General features: G+C 40.8%; 1 protein-coding gene across 1 annotated transcript in view; it reads left to right on the forward strand.

Moving 5' to 3' along the window:
• The first annotated feature begins 12,360 nt into the window (after nucleotides 1–12,360).
• LOC128739841 (uncharacterized) overlaps nucleotides 12,361–18,290 on the forward strand; it is a 45,947-nt gene continuing 40,017 nt past the window's right edge. The window contains exon 1 of the mRNA XM_053835342.1: nucleotides 12,361–12,430. Coding sequence (XP_053691317.1) covers nucleotides 12,370–12,430 — 61 coding nt within the window. The 5' untranslated portion in view covers nucleotides 12,361–12,369. The remainder of the gene's footprint in view (nucleotides 12,431–18,290) is intronic.

Below are 18,290 nucleotides of genomic sequence, written 5' to 3' on the forward strand. Positions count from 1 at the left end.
ACATCATAAAACTGAGATTATCGTGGAGAACAACCGCAAGACAGTGCAGCAAGCAAATATCAGCGTCGGGGACTGCACCATTTCGTCAACGTGGTCCTTAAAACTCCTGGGAGTCATGGTCGACGACAAGCTCAAGTTCGGTAGTCACGTCGACTATGCCTGCAAGAAGGCTTCCACAGCTATTTCGACATTGTCTCGTATGACGTCTAATAGCTCTGCGGTATATGGCAGCAAGCGAAGGCTTTTAGCCAACATGGTCCAGTCCATACTTAGGTATGGCGGACCGGAGTGGTCATCGGCGTTAGGAACCAAAAGCTACCTAGGTAAGCTGGAAAGTACCTATCGACTCATGTGCTTGAGAGTGGCGAGTGCGTATCGCACAGTTTCATATGACGCAATTTGCGTCTTAGGGGACGCCTATTGACATCATCATCAGCGAGGACGTAGAGTGCCTCAACCAACGGGGAACTAGAGGCATACGGAGTACCACAAGATCGGCCTCGATGACCACATGGTGGCCGGCATGGTCCGATTCCACAAAGGGCCGGTGGACTTCCACCTGACACAGATTCTTTCAGGGCATGGTTGTTTTAGTCAGTATCTTCACAGGCTCGGACATGCGGGGTCCCCCGCGTGCCCCGAATGCGTGGATGTAGAAGAAACTGCAAAACATGTTTTCTTTATATGTCCTCGTTTTGTGGGCGCGAGAAGCAACATACAGGCAGTTAGCGGACAGGACACTACTCCGGATTACTTAATCCCAAAAATGTGTTCTAGCTCGGATGTTTGGGGAGCAGTCAATGCGGCTTCTACCCAGATTGTACTTGAGCTACAAAACCGCTGGAGAGCCGATCAACGGCGAGTAAACCCAGGTAACCAATAAGCATTAGTATATGCAGTAAATCAATCGTTTATTAGCATCCCTGGCGTTTTATACTGCCGGTTGCTGTTTCTCAGCCTTTTGACTGCATAACGGTTGTAAATTGGCATCCACGATTATATTTAAATTCTTTTTGTCGGTAACTAGCTGCAAGGAAGCATTGTCAGCACTATAAGAGGGCTAGCAGTAAAGTAGCCGCACATTTTGCCAAAATAGCATTTAAATAGCATTTAAGGCAACTTAACTGCTTATTGGCTTGCATTTAAATTGCATTGGAAATGTTTATTGGTTACCTGGGAATAGCCTAACGGCCACAGTTCAGTAGTTATCTAAGAGGGCGCGTTAAGCACAATAGCCCCTCCTTGAAGTAATACCGATAAAGTGGTGTCAAGAGGGATTGAGGCTGGAGACTCGAGTAGGGTTTTAGTGGGTCGGGATCTTCACGCCCATCAGGGGGGTCGGGATACCCAACCCCACACCATGAGTTGTCTTCTCAGGTGTCTGACAGGTCCGTATCTTCTAAGGTGCTGAGCAGATTTTCCTACTTAAAAAAAACGACTACGCTACCATCAGTCTGCCTAGGTCTGGCTCTTCTACGCTATTAGTGAGCCCTCTCCAAACAAAATACACTAGAATTCCTATAATGGACCCGGTCGTTGTCCTATTGTAATCCATAAAAGTCTATAAAAGGAAAACGGACATTCAAATCTGTTTAAAAAAACATGTAGAATGTATGTTTAAAAAATATGTAGAAATATGTAAAAGAGATTTGCAACTAATATTGTTTAGGCTTAATCGAAAGTTACTAATATTCTGTTGGGTGTTTAGCGTTACCAGCTCAAATAATTCATGGAAGAAGACATCCCAAGCACTGAACGGTCTACTAATGGTTAAGTTACCCTCAAGAAAAATTCTCACATTATTTTCCTGTGCAATCTTCAATCTTGCTATAAGAAAATAACGTAATAATCCTTGACAACCTGCCGGGCTAGGTTTCACGTTTTGTTCACCGTCCATAAACAATAACTAAATTACAACTCACGCAGATCAACTTTCCTGTTTTTTTCTCTCACTTCTTTTCCAGATTGGTGACAGTGATAAAGAACAAAGCATCGACCGTGACCTTGTCAACTCGTTTACTGAACAGCCAACCGAGCCTTTACCGTTGCCATTGGCCCAGCCGGTAACGAACAGGAAAATCCTTTCCGATTGGTCATCACAGGCGTGTGACAGGCGAGTGATGAGACAGTAACCTTCCCTCCCAAGCGAGTGCCGGTATGCTTCTTCGCGTCGCAACTCTCTCGATGGCACTTTGGGTATCGCAAGTGCTCCAAGGTAGTGATATAAAGAGATAATGGAAAAGAAGAAATGTGACTCAATTACCGACCATCGCTCAGTGACGAAGCGGATAAAAATGATTGAACATTTATTTTATATCGGACTGGAAAACTGATCGGCAGAAGCTCAGTGCAAACGTCGATGCTACCGACTGCTTCCGTATTCTGGGGTGTCAATAAAGTAGGGAAAATAGGCATGCCAACTCAGACGAGGTGGTTCCCAAAATAGATTGCTTTTTTCCGTTGCACAAGGGTTGTTTACTTCCAAACATTTCTTATTCCGAGTGCTTTCCGATACCAATCCTTAACACACCAGTAAACCGTTTTTGCTGTTTACTGTTTTGCCACTGGAAAAGTTTCAGGCTTGATAGGCTGATAGTTTTTGAAGCATAATACCGCATTAACTGGTCTGAACTTTCGGAATGTTTAAAAAACGCCTGATGATGCTTTCGCAGTGGAAGCATTCGGCGTTTTTGCTGATTTCTCTGATGGGTTTCCTGTCAGAACAGAACTAAATTCCTTGAGCTAACATTTAACCGCCAAATATCCAAAGGGGATTTTAATAATAGATCCATCGTTCCCTCTGACAAGGATAGAAATTCTCCATGGCGCCATGCGGCTTACACGTGGTGTACATGAATTCATCGCTCGTTTCCGACCCTGGCAGAGCGGCTGCCTTGTACCGATGGTCGTTTCGCTTGGCTTACCAAGCGCATCCAGTACCACGGTCCACAGTTTCCTCGCTGTACAGTGAGTATTTGCTGGCTGCTCGCCGTTGTCCACAGGGAAAGCAAGCAACCAACACCCGAATGCAGTCGTCGTTGTGCTCGGCCATTACTTTCCGGGCAAGGCCGCAGAACTAACTTCTCGACCATTGTTCCGGTTGGCTTTCTCCCCATCTGGCGTCTCCCATCTAGGTATAACATAAATGTATCTCAAGTTGAATTCGTCTCATTTCAAAGTCAACCATGGCCAGCTGGTTTTGCATGATAAAAGTGAAATATGTATGTCCACAGGCAGTGGCCGCAGCGACCAGCATCCATGTGCCGACGGAAAAAATAGCATCAAAAACGAGAAAACTACAACCGGAGCCGTAGGTACAGCCGGCTTTTGGGAGCCAGGAATGAAAAATTTCGTATATAATAAAAAGCTCACATGCTGCCACAGTTGTTCACATGCTGCATGCCACTGGAGGACGCCAGATCACATGGCAGGAAAGATTTTTTGGCAACGGGATTAAATTGAAAGATACTGTAATTCCAGTCACTATGATTACAAGTAGAATTTGACATAACCTATTTTTTATTTTGTAGAAATGTTGTGAAAATATTTTTTTTTTTTGCTGGGGATAACTACCTCCATTATTTTGGACTATGTTACTGCTTCGGGTTGATCCAGTGCGGTTCAAGCTTTTCTAGACATTACATTGAGGATGCCATCGCTCTATAGCGAGACGGATATCATTATTTATAAGACTAATAATTCTGATTGGTGACGTTATCTTGAGCTTGTTAGACCGGAGAGCCAAAGGTGCAAGATTTCACACTCGGGGCATCTAAAAGTAAAAAACTAGTCGGGCATCCTAGTCATGTGCCCAGTCCATCGCAGCCTGCCCTATTTTACTACTTTCTTTGTATTAGTATATTTGTATACTTGGTACAGCTCGTGATCGCCTCGTGGATTACTCGCCTTTTTCCACCAAGTCTTCTTTTTCTTCTAGCACTGTGGAGCCAGAGGGGCTCTTGCCGTATGAACAATTCCTCTCCACAGTATGCGGTTCTGGGCTACTCGTCGCCAATTCATTGCACGCCTCGACACACGTAAGTCGGTTTCAATCTGGTCGGACCAACTAGCACGTTGGGCCCCTCTGGAGGGGTTCTTGAAGAGAATGAATTTCACTGCACAGTATTCCGGCATCCTTGCGACGTGGCCGGCCCATCGTGGTCTCCCAGCTTTCGCTAGGTGTACGGCGGGAATCTTTCCAAGTAATGCCTGCAGCTCGTAGCTGATACGAGCCCCTTCGTACCAAATATTCGGTTTTCCACGCATTGATTTATAATCCAATCCTCCTAGCCTCCGTTTTTAGTCTGGGCTAGATTGCCACTGCCGTCGCAAGCAATGATATCGAGATCATCTGCGAAGGCTAGGAGTTGGTTACTTTTGCTAAAGATCGTTCCTCTCGTTTTGATGCCCGCTCGCACACCTTCAAAAGCGATGTTGAATAACATACAAGACATTCGAAGGGGTCTGAGGGTGCCACCGAAGCACTCACGTAGTATAGCACTGGCTCCAGGGTAGCTTTGATCAGCTGCGTCAGTTGATTCGGAAAACTGTTTTCGTGTATTATCTGCCATACCTGTTTGTACTCGACTGCATCGTATGCTGCCTCAAAATCTACGAAAATATGACGCGAGGGAACGTTGTTCACCCGAAATTTCTAGAAGATTTGTCGGAGAGTGGTAATTTAATCCGTAGTTGCACGGACTTCCATAAAGCCCTACGAATTCTCTTGCCATTAGGGGCAGCGTAACTAAATCTGAGAGAGCACGTTGTAGACGGCATAATTCAGTGTAATGCTGCGGTAATTACAGCAATCCAGCCGAACAGATGGGAGTCCCATCATGGAACAATCCCATTTTCCGACATCTTCTCTTCTTCTGAAATATTTAAAACTATCCAGTGAAGTGCCGTTACTAGTGGTTCTTTGGCATTTTTGTAGAATTCTACTGAGAGTCGATCCTTTCCGGCGGCGCTATTATTCTTCAGCTGATCGATTTCTCGCCGGATCTCTTCTGGATCGCGGGCCGGCACGCTTGCTGTTATTGTTTGTAGACACTCTTACGTTGACTTCCGTTCAGTTTCTCTCTGATTCATGTCCATAAAGCGCTACCAAGAGCATTGGTGTTCTGTAATGCGTCAGTTTTGTGCGAATTTGCAAACTACGGGATTTAAGCTGATTACGAAAGACCAACTCGCGGCTTCGTTGTTTTTCTTCACAGACATCACATGTCACGAGCGTACTAAAATTTATGAATTCCTCCACTACTCGGTATCGTTCCCCATCCAGTTCCACGATAGCACCAACACCATTTTCCTAGCACGACTAAGGCAGCGAGCAATATGGTACAATAGGTGGATATGACCATGGCATAGGCAGCGGTGTTTTATCTTTCTTCGGTTCGGAAGTTAATTCAGGCCATCTTGTTCCGTCTCTCTCTAGTTCGGCGTACCATTGACGGGTCAATGTCAGCTTCCGCCGCTCTGCGTTTGTCGGTCATTCTCCAGGTTTTCCTCGACATCCTTTTTTGTTGTTTATCACAAAACTCTGTAAATACTTCTCCTTTTTTGTTCATCCTTCCAAAGCCGTAATATCCATGACACGCTCAAGGTCGGCGAAGTTTTAACTAATGTTCACGTTGAAGTAGCCCAAATGGATTCGAACTTCCCTTTTTGGCATTTCCTCAACGGCACTTTTTAACTGATTTTTGATATTCTTCTACTCCTGCGCGTCGATCACATCTATTGGCACAAGGTACTGAATATCCGTAAAGTTTCTAACCCTTGTTCTAAGACTGGCGACGTTAGCCGGTTCGTTTACTGGTTCCCACTCCATCAAGGCTTCATCTCTAGCAGCATTTTTAGAGTAAGACTTGGTAGAATGTTGGCTTGTGCTCGCAAGGGTCAGGATGTCCCAGGTTCCGGTTTAGGGTCAAAATTTTGTGCCAAAGGTCTTCTGCTTCTTAGTTGGTCTTTTGTCTTTTGACAAGGCCTGCGTAACGTAATTCTTCCAGCTATATGGGTCCATGGCAGCTGGTCTTCACTTTCGCCACCTTGCCACCTCGCTGTGCTCCTCTTCGTCTTATTTTTCAAGATTCGTTACGAAAATCATTTTTGCAGGATTGCATCATTGTTGTCCGGCATTCTAGCAACATGTCCTGCCCAACTGACGAGTTTTAGCCACTTTGTGAATACTGAGTTCGCCGCAGAGACGCGCGAATTTGTGGTTCATTCTTTGTCTCCATATACCGTTCCTTTGGACGCCGCCAAAATGGTTCTTGGCACACGCCGTTCCAAGACTACGAATGCTCGTAGGTCCTCTTCTAGCAAAGCTCATGTTTCATGTCTGTAGAGGACGGGGGCCCTGTAGCCGCAAGGTTACCGAGTCTGCCTTGACAAGCGAGTGATCATGGGTTCGCATCTTAGTAGAATCAGGCCATTCGATGTTAGGTGACTTTAGCATAAGTTTATTCCCAGGCCCCTCCTCATCCTTCCTTCTGCATTCTGCATTTACTAACAATGAATGCCTCTTGCCAGGGCAAGTTGTAAGAGTGGTACTTGCTTGAGGTGCGAATGAAGCCTCTTGTTCAAGGGCAAATTATAGCTTGTTCCGCTTCCTGGTTCTAGGAAAGAGATTGGTGATGCATAAGTAGTAAGGAACACATACATACACACATACACACCCTCACTCTGTGCTGAACTCTGCTTTACCGACCATGAAGCCTTTAGCCGGGACTGGTTATAAGAATAATACTTGCTCGAGGTGCGAATGGATCCTCTTGTCCAAGGACAAAGTATAACTAGTCTCCGCACTACCTGGCTCTAGAGCTAGATATACACTTTGTACGGAGGCTCAGATTGTTCGACCGCAAGTGTTTGTGGAGACCACTTAATTTAGTAGTCACGACTTTCGCTGATAATACGCCATTTAATTTCACGGTTGATACATATTCAAAATCAAACCCGTCAATTACCATGGTACTGCCTAAGCGGACCCTGTCGCGCTCAGTCGCTCCCGCCAGCATATACTTTGTTTTAGACGTATTTATTTTCGAACCAATCTTTGCGTTTTAATCTAATGTACTGATCTTCCACCGCCTCAAATGTTCTGCCGGCAGCATCCCCGTGGTCGGTAAAGCAGATTCATCAACAGGATTTATTAAAAATCGAGTCCCAAATTTCATGCACCATTCGTCTTATAACACCTTCAAGTGCAACGTTCAAAAGCTGGCAGTAAAGACCATCTGCGTATCGAAGTGCTCTGCGAGATTCGAATAGGTCCAACAATCCACCCAAGATTCTCACACCGCACTTTTGATGACACAGGGGTCACTCAAATCAGTCGTAATGCCTTGTGGTAATTCCCAGAAAATGGTTTTTATTGCCGCATATTTTACATTCTGTTATGCGCAGGAATGGCCAGAGGAATTTGCGGCCCACGACATCATGGGGCGATCTCGGTTGGCACCATGCCGATGCCTGGGCACCACTGGTAGGCTATGCGACTTTGAAATTCATGAACAGGTTATGTGTGGGAATTCGGAATACGCGGCACTTCTGGAAGATCTGCGGCAGGGTGAAATAGACCGACCCTCAATGAAGCCGGTCTGATAACTTCCCAAGAATCTACTAACTTTTGGCGACAGTCGCAGCAAGATGACTTACGAATGCATTTTGAAGTCGGCATACAGAATCGCTCGGTAGTTTTCACAATCCTGCTTATCGCCTTTCTTGAGATAGGGCAAATAACCCCGTCATTTCACTCCTCCGGTGGTTGTTCCGTATTCCAAATTGCATGCATCAAATAATTGATGCAAACAGCTGGCCCACTTGATCGGGCTCTTTTTTTATAAGTTCCACTCCAATGCCGTCCTTTCTTTCTGCTGTGTTGTTCTTCAACCACTGAATGGCTTCTTTAAATTCGCATACCAATAGGAGTGGCACATCTCTGTTGATTGCTGCATTCAGGTGTTCTTTGTAGTGCTGCTTCCACTTTTAGATCTCCGCACGATCGTCTGTCAAAATACCTGCGTCTTTATCACTGCACATTCCGGCCAGTCGCACAAAGTCCTTGCGATATTCGTTGAGACTTTGATAGAACTTCCGTGTGTCGTGAAAGCGGTACAGTTGCTCGAGCTTCTCGCACTCCTTCTCTTCCCTCTGGTTTTTTACAAAATCTTATTTTAAAGGTTATATAGGGATCACCCCTCTTAAGTGATCATATGCATTGTAATCGACCATCTCCGTTTTCAACCAAATCTGGTACAATTGTTCATTCCGACCATACATTCAATTTCCCAAAGTTTTGAACTGATTGACCAATCCACCTTGCAGTGACGTCTCTCCATTTTGATGAAATTTTCCAATGATTCATTTTTGACGATCAAGTGTTCCTAAACAAAATAACGCCGGGACCATGTGACATATGGAACTATGAAAATTGAAAAGATTTTCGGGAAAATACCCAAATTTGTTTGAAAACTATTGAGAGATAAAAAAAGTCGAATGTTTTTGTGAATCTTGGTGTACTAAAAATGGTTGTCTACACCGTTGCGAATCGAGCGAGAAGTGAACGTTGCCTGCTCACACGCGAGTGACTATGAGAAGCATAGAATTCAACGCTTCCACCGCACACGCAGGCGTAAAAGAAACAGCCGCCGTTGCTGTGTGCAGACATTTTGCTACCCACTCACTCGCGCACACACATCCCCACATCGTCTTTCTGCATTGCTAATTCGCGAGTCAAATAACTCCTGACCAATCAGTTGCCCGAGAGGCTAGTGGCGCACTGAAATACAAATTGTGTATTACTTTTTCTTTTCTTCTTAATCTTCGCTCTCGATTCTACTCATGGGCGGGCGTGCGAGCCCTCCCGAGTAATCAGCTTCAGCAGCTCCGGCTGCAACGACGAACGACGAGCGACGACTGTAGCTGTTAGCTAAACACACACTCGCAAAAACTGGTTGCAGTGCATAAATAAAAATAAGTGTGGGAGTCTGAAAGGGATGCTCATAACGGGCAATGTCTGCTGATAACGGGCGAAGGCTACAATCAGTTAATCAATAAATAAATAAATGAGTAGGGTATTGTCGTTATCGTCGGGCCACTGTTACGGTCGGGCCATCACGATTTTACAGTTTTAGTAACTCATGATATCTACGATATAACCATTGTAAAACTTCTTACTGTAAAAGCTAACTTTTCACAATATTGTGAGTTTCAATCGCATATTCAAAACACCCGTACTGAGTTCAGTGACTAAATCTTACAAAAAAAGCTTTCCAGGCGCAATGAACTTTTCTTCAAGAAATGATTCATAAAATGCAATTATCGAGATAAATTTTGAAAATGTATGAAGTGTGTTGTGCTGCACACGAAGACTATAGAAAAATCCCCTCTAGTAGTGTTCGGGAAGGCTAAGGTGAAATACTAGAAAAGCGCTATTTGTAAAGGTCGGGCCACTTGAGTAGTCGTGGTTGGGCCACCATAATTTGAAGCGCAGAAGCGCTAGAGAATGTCAGTCACGTAAAATGTCATGAAATAAAGCAAAATTAATACGATAAAAACATAGATTTTTGTTGTATTTTTCATTGTAAATACACTTCGGAAAAGGCGATTGTAGCAATATTGATTTTACAAGATTGCCAAAATTTCGCGAAAATGCAATTAAAAATAAGGTTTTTGGACCTATATGAAGCGTTGTTCACGGAATTCATTCTTTTCGTGTCTCTATATAGAATTTCAATACGCATGTCTTAGATTTTCCGCGGTGGCCCAACCTGTACAACATGGCCCGACTATAACAACATTTTTTGTCTTCACATAAATGCCTATAACTTTTTTATTTGTCAAGCAATCAGTTTAAAATTTTCCGGAAATATACCTTATTCTTAGACCTTTGCAACGATGTATTAAGATTTCCAAAATTCTTTTTGATACTAAAGTTATGGATGAATTCCAAAACGAGGCCCAACCACGACGACACTCCCCTACGCGTGTGTAAGAAAATTAGACGACTCGAGTGCGGGCTTCGCAACACTACTGCCAATCCGTCCAACTATATAGTAACGGTACAATAGGTTAACCAAGTCGAAACATTTCAATATTCTGATTACCAAAAACAACTGGATACCCAGCAACCGACGGCGGCGAATAACTGCTTTAGGGCAGCATTTCTGTATACTTTGTACTTGCGTTGCGTTCGAGATAATATGCCAAAGAAGTGATTCTACAGAATAACAATACGTTTCCTCACATCGCCAAATCCGTAAAAATGTACTTAGAAACGTTAAACTGAGAAACCCTACCCTACCCGCCATATTCTCCAGATATTGCGCCGTCCGATAAATTAGATAGATGGGCTCAAAAACCGCTCTACTAAAAAGATGAAAAATAATTAAGCTAGTGATAGTCAATATTTTTAATATTTGATTTGAAACAATTTTTTTACCATAAAGTTCAAGTTGCATAAAAATAACGAGAACTTAGTTATGCACCATAAAGTGTTAGCTCGATGGTAATGGTGTTATCTGCTAGAATAGGACTAGTCATTAATTTTCTTTCTTGGTACTCATGGTGCACTGGTGCTAGCAAGTTATACGCTTTTAATGTAGAATTTCCTTGTGTAATCAATAAGCGTGCAAGAATTAAAGTAAACACACGCAACACGTGTTTTAATTTACCTCGTTCACGTTAACATGTTGCCAACGTACGCGGTAAAAATACACATGCATACATTCAAACTCGTTGGTCTTTGTTACCAACAAGACCATACAAGGTTTTATAATTATTTAACCTTTGGCGTTAACTTTTCGCCTCGCATTCATTTGCATTCCCTGACGTCTGCAAGTACTCAGAAGTAAATATGTAACAATTTTTCCCAACTATTTTTCCTGCTGGAATGGTAGGTTCCATGCACGCAGACAGCAGGAATTTTACATAACCAACAAATGAATGCACGAAATGAAATTACAAATCCTATTTTATAAGCGATAAAAGTCACTTTGTAACCGCTAGTTTTATTATATTTTCCGCCGTTAATTCCACATGGTATCCCTAACATTTCGAAATCGATCACAAAGTATGGAATTCATAAGAAATATTAGTTACAGAATTTTATTGTTGAGTACCGATCGTTTTGAAAAAGGATCAATTTTCCATTTTGTAACACAGCATTACTTTGTTGCTTTTAGATGTTGTGCAATATCATGTTTTTAAAACTTTTTTCTATAGTTTAAATCAAACAGATCAAAAGTCTAATGCTTCCAAAATCATCGTGTTCGGAATTCATTACTTAAACTAAATTCTTGCATAGTCGGCAGAACATAGACGAATAAGCTTTTAATATTGCACATTTAAAGACTCCAATGCCAATCTCAATGCAAATATTAAAAGCTATTCATGGCATTAAAAAGGCTTTAAAGTACCTTTTCGGATTAGAATTAAGTTGACAGCATGTGGGTTTTGCCAACATTTTCTTCCAATCAAATCAGCGGCGCTAAGCACAGAAAAATAATCAATTTATTGATTAGTTCTGTAACAATAGCTAGAAGTTGTGAAATCTGTCGTATGCTATACACGTCAATATCACCGGCCGCATTGAAACCATGTCCTACATATTCCGTGCCACACAATAGAAACCGAGCAATGAGAAGAAGCATATGCAAACGACGAAACATTTGATAGGTAATTCGTCATCCATGACTGCAATGCTTTTGTATGCATTCGAACGGGGCAAAAACCACCCATTACTATAATGCCGCATTCTTCCCCAATAACTGTCACCCAGGGCGGAAACGGAAGCATCTCATTTGAATTATGTAATTTATTTGTTGCCGATGCTGGGGCTGAGTCTGTCCAGCGCCCGGCGAGGCACCGTCGATAGCATCGTCGTCCCGTCGTAGGCGTTCCGCTAGTGAACCGAACTGGGACACTTCTGCTCTGGCACCATCGTTCACTTTTCAACAGAACCCTTTACTATCCCACAGGAGCAGTCAGTGCAGCCTTTTTCACACTGTGAGCAGCGAATTGTTTATCCTGGCGGACACATGCACACTTAATTGAAATAATTCCAACAGCTCTGCTCAGCGAATGCAATTCCAGTGCCCAAGTACGTGAGTGAATTTAATTACAAAAATGTCATTGCGAAAACGTACTCAAATTAGTGTACGAGCCGCAGAGGAAAGCTCATCAGATCGAAAGGCAGTTGGTGGTGAATGAAAGCTTGTGCTCCGCAGTGTATAAACGAATATAAAAAATACGACCAGCCTGCGTTCATTGGTGCGCGAAATGGTGACTCACTGGCAGTGGTGGCAAATTACCAGCAAAACTCAACGTAATACAGCCTAACGGTAAACAGTGCAGTGCCGTTTCACTATGAACACCAAGCTGAAACTAATTGCATCGTTGATTAACTTCCTCGTCATCGCTGTGGCAGGTAAGTACAATTACCCGTCTGGTGCCCTGGCGGCTGCTGCTGCCGGAACGGAACGAATCCTGGTAGCAATGCGACTGGGTTTGCAATCTCCCGGTAAGGTACCTGCCGGCATTTCTAATGAAAAATGAAAGCAGCAGTACTGGCAGAAATCACAATGAGATTAACCGCAAAGAGAGTTTGTACTGCAGCAGAGCATTAAAATATGTCTTAATCCGATTTAGCCAGAAGCTTTAATTAAAATTATAACTATCCACAGCTTGTAGAATGCAGCTTTAAAATATGCACGATTGTGTAGAAAGCCTACGTCTTAATTTATGTGTCTTTAAGCATTCAGAAGTCCTGAAACAGAACACAGTATTATCTTTTTAAAATAGTTTCAATACCTGAGCTAATGAGATTCGCATGTTTTGTAGCTCCTATTTCAGATATTTATTTTACCCCGAAACATGACCGAAGGGACTGAAGTAAGTGACTCCGATTTTATTTGTCACATTAAGAATTAAGAAGCTTTGGGAGAAAGACCATCACTTCTCGAGATAAAAATCATAATTTAGTTACTTTTATAAATCAGTATGATAGACAGCTACAATCGAATCGATTAAACTTATTAAATCTCATTCAGCCCTTAGCCCCCCCTCCATCCCCCCCCCCTAGTGCCTAAAAATAGCCCCAACCAGATACGTCGCTTTATTAATAAGGGCGCAGTCTCCTTTTGTCCAGCGCCTCTGTGGTTCATAGGTACACGGGTATCAGCAAGCCACATGCCCTGGCGGGTGTTGTGGGTTCGAATCCGGTTATAATCTCTGATTACAGCTTGGTTCGACCCATGCACCTTCCAGCATTGGATAAAAGGTAGGAGTCACAACGACAACTTGTTAAGCGTAGCTACCTATTACTCTCCCCCCTTCCTTTCCACTCTTTCCCCTCCATTCCCCAAAAATTTCCCCTACCGTCCCTCCTTCAATATTTGTAGAACCTTCGTTTCAATAAATAAAATCGGGGATGGTTCGATCACTTTGACTCAATTTTGATTCATTTGAGAGTAGGGGAAGGGCAGTAAAGACGGACACTGCGGGAAAGACGGACACTTATCATATTTCATAAACAATAATTTTTTGAGGCAAACCAATGATGGGAAATGTTTCTATAGACTGAATAAACACTTTTGAATTAAACTGCCGATTTCTAGCAGCGCAGCTGTCAAATTTATAAGCAAAACAAAGAAAAAATGCCTAAATACGCTAACCGATGTAATTTTGTGTGTGAAGAAAATAGCTGGTAAATCGTTAAAAAGCAATACTTTCGTGCTATATCGACGCCATTACGTTAGTTTGACCCTTCACTGAATGTCCATTGGAAATCTAGTGAATTTTTGAATATTCAGTAAAAAGTTATTAAAGTTTGAAAAAATGGTATCCAAGTCGGGAAAGACGGACTCCCGATGGTAGGGAAAGACGGACACAAAGATTCCGTATTCATTTTGCCTAACAACGATTTAAATTGCAAATACTTGCATATTATACATGTAAAAGTATCCAGAAGTCATTTAACAGTTGGAATAGGCCAACTTTTAGAAACGATTAATTCATCACCAATTAAAATATTGAAGATTATAAAAGGGAACCATTTTATTTCCTCGCTCAAAGGGGGAATTGGGTAGGGGGTTTTCCCAAGCCAATTCTTTCCTAAATACATAATGAAACATGTTAATCTTTCTTAATACTGATAATTCGTCGGCGCGTGACACCTTTTCGCGAGTGTCCGTCTTTCCCATGTCAAGTGTCCGTCTCTCCCGCCCATGCGCAGAAACTCTGATTTATACATAATGTTTATAATATTAAAAAAAGTATAAATTTTGGAAGAAATTTTCTAGTACACGCTGTAACTTTATTAGACAGAGACTTAAAGTTTCAGTTTGTATGAAAATTGCAATCAATACAGTTATATTTGAGTAGATATTGACTCTTGACCTTAAGGTGTCCGTCTTTACCGCCCTTCCCCTACCGCCTCAGCCGAGCAAAATTTCACAAAGTGATATATAGGACATTTGTAAAACTAGTTATTATCTTCAATTTTGCTAAAGAAGGTTTTACTGCGTCTTTTGTAGTTACGGCGCTACAATGCTAGGAACTCTTTAGTGACTAAATGAACGTTCATTTAGTTACTAAAGAGGTACTAGCATTGTAGAACCGTAAATACAAAAGATACAGCAAAACTTTTTTCAGCAAAATTGTAGATAATAACTAGTTCTACAAATGTCTCATGCATTGCTTTATCAAATTTTGCTCGGTTGAGACGGTAGTGTCAAAGTGATCGAACCATCCTTGAATAAAATGCAAGAGGGCATTGAGTTCAAAAAAGCCACTACGACAGTCTTGAAGATTGTCTTTTGATAACTGGCTCCGATTGCTCTATAGAGTTTACGAATTGCTTATACCCATTAAATTGGGCGAGAATATTGTAATACCGCGCCCTGATTAGGTACTGCATGGTTAATAAAACTAATGACTTCCTTTGGGTAGAGTTTCCATGCTGAGTATGCATTAACAGGTAGCTACCGAATCAGGAAGATGCAAGAGCTCCACAGAGCAAATGCGCTGAACTGTCTAGTGCTAAGTTGCAAAAACGGAAAATGTCAGTTAAGAGCTGGCCGATTCTTTTTAAATAATAAAAATAGGGACAAAGCCTGATGAAAAATCCCGTGATGGTGCGTAGTTCACTACACGTTAAGGTGAATAGGTTTTTAACTACGGCAGGGTATAGATAGATAAATTCCTTAGGTTGTCTACGGCCCTGCACTTGATACCAACGAGATACTATTTCTAGCTTTTCCCAAGTCAGTAATACGATTCGAACCTAGAAACGGTTCTGGGCCAATCAACTGCTGTGACAATCCCTCGAAGTAACAATATCGTATTAATTAAATGTTCTCAAATGATCTGTACATACGTTGTTACACACATTCAAAGTTACAGTATAGCACAAATACCCATGAATCGTACAAGTGTCCAAATGTCTAAAAAAACCCGAATTAATCCACCTAGCGGCGTGACCTAGCCTTTCTACTGCCACAATAATCATTATTTAATTTCTCAGGAACATCTATAATTAACTTGACTATATTTTTAAATATCCGTTCCGTATTCCTCAAAATCCTTATTTGCCAGAAAAATTCACAACGTATTGCGTAGAATAATTATATTTTCTTTCCTTGAGTGCGTAAATACTTTAAGCGTCATTTATGTTATTTGATGAACACCTTATTTAGTTTTATAATCGGTTGGCCTTAACTTTCGGGTTTCAGAGTCACATACGAAACTTGTTTCGAACTGACAATATGAAATATGTGTTCATAGCAGATTTTTTGATATTTTTTTTGAGTGGTTTTTTAGTGGTTTCTTGGGGTAGATTTTTTTGATATTTTGATATTAATACCATGCGTTCAAAAGTTAGCATCTTTGAAAAACAAGTGTTCAGAAAAATTATTATTATACTTTGCTTTTTTCTTAGCTGGCGCTCCTTCAGATAATTATTTTTGCATGAAAATCAAAACTTAAGCTTCTTTTGAATGTACTTTCATGAAAAGATAGTCATTAACTTGATCACATCGTTTTTACAATGTTAGAGGGTTAGGAAAACAAGATGAGGTCGAAAAATAGTGCAAAAACTGCGCCATAAACATGCTTGAGAATGAGAAATATGATCAATATGATTTCCAGTGCTTGTCATTTTTGATTTATTAATAAAATATGATACATGACATAAGACATCTGTCCTTTAAAATGTCACTAACGAAAACAAATCTTACAAAATTACTACCGTGCACCGTTTACTTCCTATTTTTCATATAACATTTCTAAGCTCTAGTATCTATGGATTGAAAAGAGCATCTATTAATGCGCAAAATTTGTATGAAATTTGTATAAATTTATTTGGAAAAATCAACTCACTAGTATTTTGATCCTATACACCACTATATGTACTTATATACTTAAATTAACTGCTTTTCTCCGCTTTTTGCTTTTCTTGTACAATTGTGAGTAACAGCAAGTGAAGAAAATGACTATTGAAATCGAAAAAAGAAAAGAAAAAACTTTTCGATTGAATCCCACTATTTAATATTTATTTGCGACAGATACGTAGTTCGCCTACGACGTGCAGGCTTCATCAGTGTCTTATTTCAAAGCGTATACGTATCTGTCGCGAATAAATATTAAATAGTGGAATTTACTGCCCATGGATGCATAGTCGACGTAACGACCAGCACCATGATTGTTGAGAAAACGCATTTTTATCGTGAAATAAAGCCATATAATCTTTGCTATAAACTTTTTCAAACGAATAATCTGTCTATTTAGTAGAGTTTATTAATCAAAAGAGGACTGATGGGGTTTCATGATTCATTCCTCATTTATTGTGTTTAAAAAATGCGAACGCACATAAACTGGAATAAACAGACTGGTTTTTGAACGATTATTCCCATAACTTGGCGTCAAGCTACAAAAACAAATAGGTTACTATGCTGATTGATTATGCAGGAAATTATGTCAACCATTAGCATTACGTGAAACCAATAGCAGAGTAACTCAATTTTCCTAAATTTCTCGAATATTTTCGAACAAACATATGTTGTTTGAGTATTGGGCATGTGAACAACATAGTTAAGAGTGCATAGGACCGAAAAAGTACATTGTGGTCATTTTGGTTTTTACGTCAACTATGCATCCATGGGCAGTTTAGTAGGTTAAAATTTTTTTTTCTTTTATTTCAGAGTTCGTATTCCACTAAGAGGCTTCAAAAACTTCAGACTATTGACATGTTTCTCACTTTTCTTGAATTTCATAGCAAATTGTCATCACATATATACATACATACATACATACATACATACATACATACATACATACATACATACATACATACATACATTGTTATTGTTATTGTTATTTATTTATTAAATTCATCCGACTGGAGTGTCTTAATGAATATGGCTGGGAAAAGCCACCTTGAAAATCATAGATGACAATTTTCAAGCCGGCACAAAAACCCAGCATCTTTTTGACATAAATAATACATAGATATAACTTACTCACTACAAACAATTCACATTACAGGCAACAGATAACGAAAAATCAAAAGTTGTGTGCAGCACTGTTGTATGATGAAGCAAGGCGACGGATAGGTTCCTGTTGGCCATAGTTTGTGCGATGAGTATTTAACCATAGCAAACGTTGATGGCGTTGTGGGCGCAGAGGGCAGTGTAGTTGTAGCATTGAGAGGATGTTTGGACAGTCATAGCTACCAGTTAAAATTTTGTGAGCCGTTTGAGCCATTATTTCCTTTCGTCGTTGTTCAAGTGTAGTAATACCAAGCAGGAGGCAGAGATTAGCGTATGGTGGCATATTGTCAGGGTCTCTCCATGGCATACATACATACATACATACATACATACATACATACATACATACATACATACATACATACATACATACATACATACATACATACATACATACATTGCACACATTGAATACAATCAACATTTGATTGATATGTTTTGATTTCACACGTTTTAACGGTTTAATATACGGTGCTTAATTGTTAAAGTTTGAATAACTTTTGAATGAACCGTCCGATTTTCAATAACTCGGTTTCGTTTGATAGATCTCAGCAGTAATTTTCAAATAATAATAAAATGTGTGATGTTTTTCATTGAATTAATTCTTAAATGTTACAAAAATAGGTTTTAAATACTATTTTTTCACATTTCCTTATGTAACTTTCAAACTACAAGTCCAATCGTCATGAAATTTGGAAGTTAAGGGTTTTTAAGGCTCCTCTTTCATATGCAATCAATTTT

Source organism: Sabethes cyaneus, chromosome 3 (assembly GCF_943734655.1).
Source record: "Sabethes cyaneus chromosome 3, idSabCyanKW18_F2, whole genome shotgun sequence".
Classification (NCBI taxonomy): Eukaryota; Metazoa; Arthropoda; class Insecta; order Diptera; family Culicidae; genus Sabethes; species Sabethes cyaneus.